The sequence below is a fragment of the Populus trichocarpa genome, chromosome 1 (genome assembly GCF_000002775.5).
Source record: "Populus trichocarpa isolate Nisqually-1 chromosome 1, P.trichocarpa_v4.1, whole genome shotgun sequence".
NCBI lineage: Eukaryota > Viridiplantae > Streptophyta > Magnoliopsida > Malpighiales > Salicaceae > Populus > Populus trichocarpa.
This window is the reverse complement of record NC_037285.2, coordinates 36,408,206-36,419,454: the sequence shown is the minus strand read 5'-3', so window position 1 is coordinate 36,419,454 and position 11,249 is coordinate 36,408,206. Positions and strand designations below refer to the sequence as shown.

Genomic DNA, 11,249 nt, shown 5'->3' with positions numbered 1-11,249 from the left:
TATGGTTTATTTTTTTCTACTTTCTATAGGGTTATCAAGATCTCAAATAAATATTTTTTTAGGTTGATGCTTGATTTTGGAAGCATCTAGTGTTATCATAAAATTAAACAAAAATAATTTACAAAAACAATAAAATTATTAAACTTATTGAAGTCCATAACCCAGGTCGCAGGGTGATCAAGGTCAATCCAATCTAGCATCGTCTCAATATAAAAAAAAAATTATTGTCTTAAAGTTTTTTTAAAAGCTATGTCATGTTTTTACCGGTCATCCAAGTTGTTTTTGGATCCATTAAATTGAGTAATTCACTTTGGATCAGCTCCCATGCGGTTTAATTTGAAACTCGAGATAGATAAGGAGTTGGGTTGACAATTTTCAAGATCAAACTGTTTGATTGGATTTAATGATACTGCCAAAAAAATCTTCATACTCTTAATATTTCTATTAAGTTTAGAAGAAGAATAATTCGACCCGCAACAAAGTGCAAACGAATATGCTAGTAATACACTAAAAGAAATAGGGGTTTTTCCTTTCTACTTGTGATTCAACTTTTTTTTTTAATGTTTTCATCCATCTTTTTAGAATTTCATCCTCAATTTGTTTTTTCCTTTGATTTGATCACTGTTGGACCTAATTCCATGAGATAAAGCTTTAAAATATTGTAGAAAGATAAAATTAAAAATGAGAGAATCACAATCTAAAACATGGTGAAAATGCATAACCAATCAAAGTTTTTAGAATTTTAATTTTCTTTTAAAGGTTTATTTTGTTTGTTTTTCAGTCCTTGAGCTTGAGAGGGGAGAGAGAAACTCATTGAAAAATGATGAAATTATCGCTTAACCCTAATCTGAGCACAAAAAAGAAAGGATCTTTATGTCAATAAGTTCTTATTCTGAAGAGGAGTTCATTGAATGTAGTTTTTATCTCTAAACATAGCGGGTGAGGCATATTGGGTTTGGTTTTGATTTTTGGGATTCGATTTATTTTCATTTTTTGGAGTGATTTTAGAGTGTTTTGGGCTTATTGCATGGTTTATATAGGTTTTTATGGCCTTTTTATGGTTTTTTTCGGGTGATAATGGGTTGAAAAATGGATTTTTAGTACAAACCCCTCCCCCTAATTTTTTTTACTACCATAGTGGTGATTAGATTCTAGGTAGTAACCTAGAAGGTGACCTATCACTCATTTTTTTAAAAGAAGCGGATGATTTTTCATCCGTTATAAGGTAAAAATAAAAAAACCAGGCACAGGATAGGGCTGGCAAGTCCATGCGCATGTGTATTTTTTTTAAGGGCTAGGCATGCTAGGCCACTTAAGGCATGCCTAGCCTTTTTTTACTTTAATTATTTTTGTCTATTTTCATCCTTTAACATTATGTTTTTATTGATTTTTTTTTTCAAATTTATCCTTAAATATTTGGTTGATTTTGAATTGGTGTTTATAATTTGTTTTGGTTTGTTTTTTTATGAGATTTTATAGTCTCAAACAAACGTACTGAAGAAATATAAGTTAACGATATCTTTATCTACCTTTCTAGAGATTTCTTCAGTGATTTTGTTAGTGTATATGCCTTATAGTCAATCGGTTGACTACACATGATACTAACTTTGTTCTTGTAAAGCATATATATTAATAATAAATGATATCTCTTTAATATTTCTTTATGTTTGATTAATAAATCTAGAGTACAGATAAATTATTTAAGATAAAAATGCTATGCAAGGAAATTATAAAGTGGTTATAATAACCTTAGGTGTGAGGGATACCTGAAACTAGTATATGGGTTCTTGTCAGATGACATGTACACTAAACTAGCCCGCATGATAATTTCATATGAAGAGATTACTTGTGTCTATAGAAAGACTCATATGATAGTTATGTAAGTGATCCTTAAAATTAAGATCACTAAGTTATCTTATATAAAAAATGTTATGCCTTGATTCTAACTACACATTAGCTTAATCAAAGGTAACAACAAGTTGATATTAACATAAATTATATAAAGGCATTTGATTGATTAAGAGAGGATTTATCACCCTAGATGAATTAAAAAAATGATCCACATGTTCTCGAATAGTAATGATTGTGAAATCCTTGCATAAGGTAGAATGATATTTGAAAAGAGTTTCAAATCTCGTTCAAGTAATCAATGACTATGAAGTTGAGAACAAATATGATTTGAAAGAGCAAATACACTCCATGCTCAAATATCCAAATCAAAAACTTCTTGATGAAGAGATAATAATTACACTAAAACTTGGTCATAGAAAAGTTAAGTCAAACCACTTATGAATTTTCTAATATTTAGGGATCATAAAACATTGCTAAAGGGTGTTCTTAAATATAAATAAATCAATTACTTAATTTATAATAAATTAAATAATTTAATTTATTAAATCTTATTTTATTTAGGATTGTTAGTTATATTAGGGTCAACATTTTAGGGAACCTCATGGTTCACACACATTAAGAATCATTGATAAATAATTACGATGAGATGATTAATCAAACGAGACTTGATTGTAAATAAATTTTAGAAATTAAGGACTATAATATAATTTATATAGGAGATTATAATTCTTTAAAATTATCATAAAATAATATATGTAATATTATTTAGAGGGCAAATTGATTTTTTTTTATTTATAGAGTTGTCAATTTTTTCCTATAAAAAGAATGTTATGTCTCATATTTTTTTTTTGTTCAGAACATACGGTACAAAAACAACTAGAAAAAAAAGTTAGCACTTAAGGCATAACAACCTCTCTATCCTAAAGGAGTTTTCTGAATTTTTTTTTTATCTTGTAGTTCATATGGATTATTGTTAGAAATTGAACAATTGAATGACTTGTGGTTTGCGATAACTCATCTATGAAAAGTTATATAAGATACTACAATATAACTTCTTTGGTTGCATTAGCTTTTTAAAGGTATGGAAATGCAACTTTATGATGCAACATTATAATAATCAAAGTGCTATCCAAAACTGCTCACAATTATGTTTTTTATGAGCATACTAAATACATAGAGAATGATTGTCAATTGTCCAACAACATATTATACATGGTACTATTTGTTATCCTTTATTGCATTAATTTATCATCCTTATAGATATTTTCACAAAATCCTTATCCATTGATACCGTTCAAGATTTAGTTTTCAAGCTGAAGGTCGTGTCATGTAAAATCCCAAAACAAAAATATTAAAATTATATTATATACATTATAAATAAAAGTAATAATTAAGAAATTAAATAGGAAAATATGAAGGACATAAGGAATGTGACTCAAATTGTAAAGAAAAGGAAAGAATGGGGCCAATGTATAATTAGAAAGAATGGGGGCTATAAATACCCCATTCATTCATTTTTCATGGCTGGCTGGAAACTAAAGAAAAAGAGGGGGAAGAGTGCAAATTTTCTTCTTCAAAAAAGAGGGAAAACACCAAATCACCTAAGACTATACAAACCTAAAACCTTCAGGTAGAGAGGACAACCAATAACAAGGACTCTAACAAGGATAAAACATGTGCAGAATTGAAGAAAAAGAGGGAGAAGGGGCCGACTGCAAGCTTAAGAAGAGGGGCCAAAATCTTCAATTTACATGAGCTAAAATTCTGAAATTTCTAAAGGTATGGACACTAGACTTGATTATATAAAACAAGTTACCAATTAATTAGGAATTATAAACAAATTTTAGATTTTATAAATTAGGGTTCTTGAAGGAAGATTTGAGGGAAATGTAGAAATTGATTAAATGAGGTTAGTAAGCTAACATAAGATGCTCCAAACTTGAAAAAAAAACACACAAAATTGTTAAAGAAAAAAAAAATCATTGACTCAAAACTCAAGTGGCCGGCCATGTGAGGATAGAAAGGGGGAGGGAAGGGATTCTGAAATTTGGGGTTGATGAGCACTTATGGCATGTGTAGAATGTGGACAATGAGTGAGTGTGGTAAGAAAAAAATCAACTAGAAAAAAAAAAGGATCCTTAGTTCCCTTAGACTAAGATCGGCCAAGAGCCAAATAAAGGAGAAAAAAAAGAATTCTGGTGTGTTATGTATTTTTTTTTAGGCATGAATCAATTATAGTAGAAAGCTCACTTAGGAATCACTAAGGAATTCTGGACATATTCGCACTCCCGTTCCAGGGGATATTTAGGCCTCAGAATGATAAAATTTGGGAAACACCTCTCATAGGAATTTGTGGCTTGAGATGTTAGCTTTCCAACGAATCCAACCTCGCTCAATTTAGAGCTCTAGAGCTCCAGATATAGGTAACTATATGAGGAAAGGTCAAACTGCCGCCCCTATTGGCAGATTCGATGAGAATTAATAAAATGGGGAGGGGGTTTAGCCGCGATAGGAGCAGAAAACCGTTTTCTTTCCCACCAAAATTCTTGTAACATCGAACCTTAACACTGGTAGGGAATAAACCACATTTGAAAAATGAAGTTGATGATGTGCGTAATGATTTAAAACAATGAAATGTAAAGAGTAAATGTTATTGTTGTTGTCTAGCTCTTTGCAAAATGGAAACCGGCTATGAACTAATGTGTTGTACTTGTGAATTCAATAGGAACCACAGGGGAAACCACAGGGGAAGTACAACAACAACAAGGGAATGCAAATCGAGCATCGGTGGCAGGTAGGTGTCCCACACCTATAGGAGTTATTAGTGTCGACAACGACCTCCTCAGAACTTGGGGGCAGATAAGGAAATGGGTAAATCAGAAGAAGATTAATGTGTAATAATCAAAACCATGAGTAGGTTGTGGAAGGATAGGTTTTATATGTAGTAAAAAAAGCGTCAAATGTGATTCTTCTTTTGCGGATCAACTATGATTATGCCCTATCGAGTGGGTACTTGTATGCGTAGATACATGTAGTAGTGATCCTCTATTATTTTGTTGTATTTTATTTATTTAATATAATTATCCTCTTATTTTGATGTTGCAGGTCCTTCTTATTCCCGTCAAAAGTAGTGTCCTAGGTGTCTAATTCTTTTGCATGAATTAGGAAATTAGCATTTCCAATTCTTTTGTATGAATTAGGGATTTCATGTTCTTAATTCCTTTTGTATAACTTAGGGGTAGCATCTTTATTTCTTCTGTACGAACTTGGAATGAAACGGATATTGTTGTATTTGCTTTAGAGAATAATGCGATTGGAACAATGTTAGTATTCCCTTATATTAATCTTAGAGACCTTCAGGATTTTATACTTGTAATATTAATGTTATTAATCAAGTTTATTACTATTAATTTGTGTTGTAAATTATATGTTTGAAATGAATCCGTGGATTTTAATATAACATGACTAATAATAATTGTGGTCACGATGCGACATAGATATGCGATGATTATGGAATGAACATGAGATATATGTAGAATGAATTGTCAATAACTTGGGACCTCCCGGTATAGGGGAGACTCTGCTGAAATCTCAGTAGAAATTTCATTACAGTGTAAAATAAATAATAATAATAAAAATTTACCCACAAAATTCAGTAATTTTAATTGCCTTGTCCAATTTTGAAATTGAGAATGTTACATGTCAACCTTACTACCTTAAGTTCAAGGGGGAATATTAGATAATATTAGTTATACTTAGGTTTTTTTTTATATATAATAAGTTATATTTAGTTTCATATTATAATTTTATATTAGTGGAAGGTCATTATGATGGTATTTTTAAATTTATAATGCGTCTCAGATTTGGTAGCTATATATATGAGTCTTATACAATTGTTTTCAAAGTAATACAAACAAACTCTCTTATTTGGTAGCTATATATATGAGTCTTATACAATTGTTTTCAAAGTAATACAAACAAACTCTCTTTCATTCTTTTATTTTGTTAGCTCTATAGTAAGATGTGTCACGACTCTTATATGTAAGGTTAATAATGAGCATTCTTAAATAAAGTATTCTTAAATGGTAGTGTGAAATGGTAATAGAATGCATTGAAAAAGAAAAGAATGTGGTGAAAATCACATAAAAAAAAGAGAGAAGTGTGATTAGTTCATAGGGGAGCTAGTGTGCATGAAGTGAGAGCAAGAAATTGTGCACACTTACTCCTGCTGCTAGCAGTTGTACCTCCTTTACTTGGAAGGACTGGGTTTGCATGAGTTCCTTTCTAATATGGGCGCATGCTTACTTTCTTTGATCTTTTATTGGCATAAGATGACTTAAGTTGATATTAATATTTTGAAGGTCTCCAAAAATCCATGATATTATAGATTACAGTCAAGATTTTGTAATGGATATATAAACAATCAAATACTTTATATGTTATTTTAATATGCCCTATAGCCAATTGGTTGGTTACGACATTATTATTTTAATTTAAATACATATTTATTATTAATAAAGGCTTAATATATCTTTAATATTTATATAATATCATATTAATGAATCTAATATTTGATTTATGAATCTAGAGTAAATATAAAGTTCATGGGACAAAAATATTTTGCAAAGAAAATTATAAAGTTGTTATAATTATGAGATTCCTATTGAATCAAAGTATTGTTCCTAAAATGTTTCTATAGTCGATACTCTCTTAAATACTGGACATTGATTAGAGTCATAGAGACTGATACATGTTATATTCTTTCCTTTATGAAAAGAAGCAATTGTTCTCATAAGTTGAGATATAAGAGATACCTAGAATTAATATGTAGGTGCTTGTCATAAAACATGAATACTAAAATAACCCGTATGAGAATTTCATATGGAGAAATCACTTATGTCTATGGAAAGGATCACATGACGGTTATGTAAGTGATCCTTAAACTTGAGATCACTAAGTTATCTTATATAGAGAATGTTATGCTTTGATCCTATTACATGTTATCTTAATTGAGGTAACAAAATGACATACATTGAGTATAACATAAATTATATAAAGGTACTTGAGATCAAGAGAGTATTCATCACCCTAGGTAAATTAGAAAAAAATATTTCATTTATTCTCAAATAGTATTGTTCAGAAATCTCAGGCCAAGGTGGAATGAGATTGGTTTCAAATCTTATTCAAACAATCAATGACTAATATGTAGAAAACAAACATGATTTAATATGTCAGACATACTTCATACTATAATGTTAAATTTGAATATTATTGATGAAAAAAATATTAATTATACTAAGAAACCAGTCACTAAAAGGTTAAGTCAAACCACTAATGACTTTTCTAATATTTGAAACATCATGACACGTTGTTAGACGATACACCCGATCTTCAAATATAAATTAATCAATTGTTGAATTGATAATAAATTAAATTATTTAATTTATTTAATTCTATTTAATTAGAATTATAATTTATATTTGGGCCAGTATATTAGAAATTTAATGGGTCACACACATTAAGAACCATTAGTAAGAAATTAAATTGGGATGATTTAATTAAGTATGATTTGATTAAAATATATTTTGAAAATTAAGGATTAGAATGTAATTAATACAAGGATTATATTTCTAGATCTAGAAAAATTAAGTAAGGACTTGATTAAGTTAATTTTTAAAAATTTTATGAATTAATTTATGGATATTATTCAGGGGCAAATTGATATTTTGTCAATCTATAGGGTTTTTCAGATTTTCCTATAAATAGTAAGTCATGCCTCTTATTTTTTAAAGGTTATTTGTTAGACAAAAAAACTATGTAAGTCACAAAATATATAGAGAGCTAACACTTTAGGCATATCAATCCATCTCTTCTAAATAGGAATTCAGGAGATTTCTTACTGGTGGTTCGTATAGATTACTGTTGGAGACCGGACAATTAAACTCTTTTTAGTTTACAACAACCCAGCTTTTCAAGAATTATTTTAAATTAAAAAAGATGAGATTTTATAAATTCTCGAATAATTTTGTTTTATTATTTTCACTGCGTGTAAAATATTAAAAACCCAACATTATAGGAATAGAGCCAGCAATGTCACTCCAAGAATATACATTTAGGAGCAGTAAAAATATTTATTGATGACAGGTTATATAGCCAGGGCTCCTTTAAACGTGACAAGAAATCTGTCACATTCCATGATATTATGGTTCTAATAGTTCGTGCATTTTTCTTGCTCTTCTTTCTAATGAACTCCTTGACGTGTTGATGCCGGGAAGGGAAACAACTGGTAGTATAGTTCCATTCCAGGGCCATCAAGCTTAATTTCCTCTTCATGCAATATGCTTCTCAGATTCCTTTTGTAGCCATCCCCACTGTGCTATCATCTGCATCTTTGTATCTATACCATTTGGCACACAAAAGAAAATATCCAAAGTTGAGGATCCCCAAACCAGCAATCACGTAATAGAAGTAATCCAATTTCCCTTTGTTAAGATCATCATCCAACCAATCTCCAGTTTTACTCCCTGAAGTAATTTGGTGGACTATAGAAACAAGGACACCACTGAGATAATTAGCGAGAGCGCCACCCGCGAAGAAGGCGGATCCGGCAATACTCCTCATATTTTCTGGGAATTGCTTATAGTAGAATTCAATCTGTGCAATATAATTGAAACCCTCAGAGAGTCCAGAAAGTGCAAGTTGTGGTATCAGCCACATACCAGACATTGATGATATAGAGCCACCTTTGTTCGTCTGGCCTAACGGTGGCCTTGTTAAAGCAATGTGCCTTCTATTTTCTTCCACCAATCCAGAAACAACCGTACAAAGAATCGCTAGAATCATTCCAATCCCCATTCTTTGAAGCAATGTTATCCCACCGTCTTTGCCGGTAAGCCTTTGAAGAAATGGAACGATGATTCGGTCGTAGAGGGGAATCCAAATGGTGAGGGTTAACATTGTAAAGATTATATATGTTGCGGCGGGCACCTTGAAACTGGTACTGCCTAGACGTCTATCCATCTGAAGGGCTTGGAACACTGCGTAAGTCTGTTGCTGGAGCAAGGGAATTTGATAAAGTATGGATGTTGACCATACGGGGATTATCCTCAATAAGCATTTCACCTCCTCAACTTGTTGGACGCTACAAAGTTTCCATGGGTTGGCAGCTGTACCATCCAAGTTAATCTGATTTTCATCTGTAATGATTGCAGCTTTGTCAAGACACCTGCAGGGGTAATTATGAAAGAAAACATATCGATCAATGTTGTTGTATAAAATGATAGTCAGGATTAGATGGTGTTCAGAAATTGATCCTTCTAACCTAAATTGTTCTGTGCTAGGAAGCTTAGAGTTGATAGATTTGGCTGGAATATAGTTGAAAAGAGACATAGCTGAATTATCAGGAACCTTGAGGCCTCGTTTCTTGGTAGCAGCAACAAGTACTTGTACTATACTAGTTATGGGGCTGCCTTGAGGTTTCACTATAACATAAATTCTCGTTCCCACGAAGAACATTACACATGAAAGGAGCATTAGAAATGCAGGAATCCCCAAACCAATGGCCCAGCTAACATTTGATTGCACATAGACAATGCCAGTTACCGAGATCATCACCGCGAAAGTGAAGGTAAAGTAGTACCAATTGAAGAAGCTAGTGATACCCCTCTTGCCAGATTCAGTGTTGGGATTGAATTGATCAGCTCCGAAGGCTAGGTTGCAAGGCCTGATGCCACCAGCTCCGATTACCAAAAAAGCAAACCCACTTAATAAGAAGGCTAGTTGCCAGCTTGTTGGCCCAGCACACACAGCACCTGGGGCGCACTTTGGAGGGTGCATGGTGGAGATTGCTGCTGTTAGCATCAATACCACCATCCCCTAAACACAAAAATAATTATTATGATAAGCAGTAATCCACAGCAGGAGCATAGTTTTTTTTTTTTTTTTAAAAAAAAAAAAACAGCTACAGAAACAAAACAAAAGAACAGCCACAGTAATACATAAATAAAAGAAATCTATCATGACTGCATTACTGCCAAGAACTCCACGTAGACAGGAATATTTTTTTTTTCTTTAGAGATGACACCTATAGATACTAAAGTAACATAAAGCACTGTAATTCGATGAATAAAACATAAAACTAGGACAATTTTTTCCTTTTACTTTAGAGGTGACAGCTATATATTCCAAATTTCCATGAAATTATATTAAGCGAAAAATGCATTTTTATTTCCATATTATGTGAAAACAAGATATACCTGTGCTGTAAGACTCATCATCAACTTGAGACCATGTTGAGAAAATGTCATAAAGAAAAGTATAGACTCTTAATTTGTTTCATTCTTGAAACCGTTCGGTAGCAGCTGTATACTTAAAGCCATCTCTATGGTTTTTTTTTGCAGGGTCAAAACTAGTAGTATCAGTCTCCGACACTTACTTCATTATTGAACACCTTAAAGAAAAAAAAAACCTTTCAAACAATTGAAGAAGGTGAGTTAAAAGGCAAAGAATTACCAAGAAAGAAAAGACAGAAGCAAAACCCAAGGTCCAGTAACGTCCAAAGTAAGTATCAGAGAGGTAAGCTCCAATCAGAGGTGCCAGGTTTGAAGTGCCATTAAAGACATTAAGAAGTGTGGTGGCTTTGACACTCTTCATGTTGAAAACTGTAGTCAGATACACAGCAAGATTTGTTGAAGAGCCAACTGTACCAAGCTTCTCAAAGGTCTCATTTCCTGCACGTATATATATGTTTTTTATATGTATAGATCATGAAGAATAGGATCATAAATATATATATATATATAAAAAGTTATGTGTGAACCTACCTATGACAAAGGGCATGGCTTTAATTCCTCCGTATTTAATCTCTGGCTCATCATTTGAAGTGGTTTTCTCCTCCTTTAAATTTCCGTTCTCCATGGAGATCTCAAGGGTTGCAGGCGCCTGCTTTTCCTCATCCCCCATGTCGCAAAAATGATATTAATTTTGTAACACTCTCTTTCTTATGAAGATAGAATTAAAGATGTGAGAATGTTGATACGTGAAACTTTTATTGTAAATGTTGCTGCCTTTAAATAGAAGCGTCGGTAAGTCAGCCAAAACACAAATGTTCCACTGTCTTTAAATAAAATAAACACTATCAAATTTAATAGTTTTATTGACATAATTTTTTATGAATATTTACTCCACAATTTATTCCGACGATTTGTATTTGTAAATTTGAAATAATTGTAAGAAAAGCTAATAACAACACCCACTGATACGTTAACACGTATACAAATAAAGGATATGGTAACCTCAAAGATTCCAAATGTCGTGGTCGACTCTTGTTGTCTACGCAGCCGGTGTTCAGCATTCCCATGATCTGTTCAAGATAGTGGCTGGTCATAGCTAGTTTCCCC

General features: G+C 32.0%; 1 protein-coding gene across 1 annotated transcript; it reads right to left on the bottom strand.

Moving 5' to 3' along the window:
• Positions 1–7,921: 7,921 nt before the first annotated feature.
• Positions 7,922–10,935, bottom strand: LOC7487840 (protein NRT1/ PTR FAMILY 2.9). The gene is made up of 4 exons (XM_002299985.4): positions 10,674–10,935; positions 10,363–10,580; positions 9,173–9,726; positions 7,922–9,076 (listed from the first exon to the last, which is right to left on the bottom strand). Exons 1-4 carry the CDS (start codon positions 10,810–10,812, stop codon positions 8,197–8,199), a joined length of 1,791 nt encoding a protein of 596 aa, XP_002300021.1. The 5' UTR covers positions 10,813–10,935; the 3' UTR covers positions 7,922–8,196.
• Positions 10,936–11,249: the final 314 nt, after the last annotated feature.

Coding starts and splice junctions, on each gene's coding strand:
- LOC7487840 (XM_002299985.4), bottom strand. CDS start 10,812: ATGGGGGATGAGGAAAAGCAGGCGCCTGCAACCCTTGAGATCTCCATG. Junction 10,581..10,673: donor AGCCATGCCCTTTGTCATAG/GTAGGTTCACAC, acceptor ATATACGTGCAG/GAAATGAGACCTTTGAGAAG. Junction 9,727..10,362: donor CTTCTGTCTTTTCTTTCTTG/GTAATTCTTTGC, acceptor TTTTGTGTTTAG/GGGATGGTGGTATTGATGCT.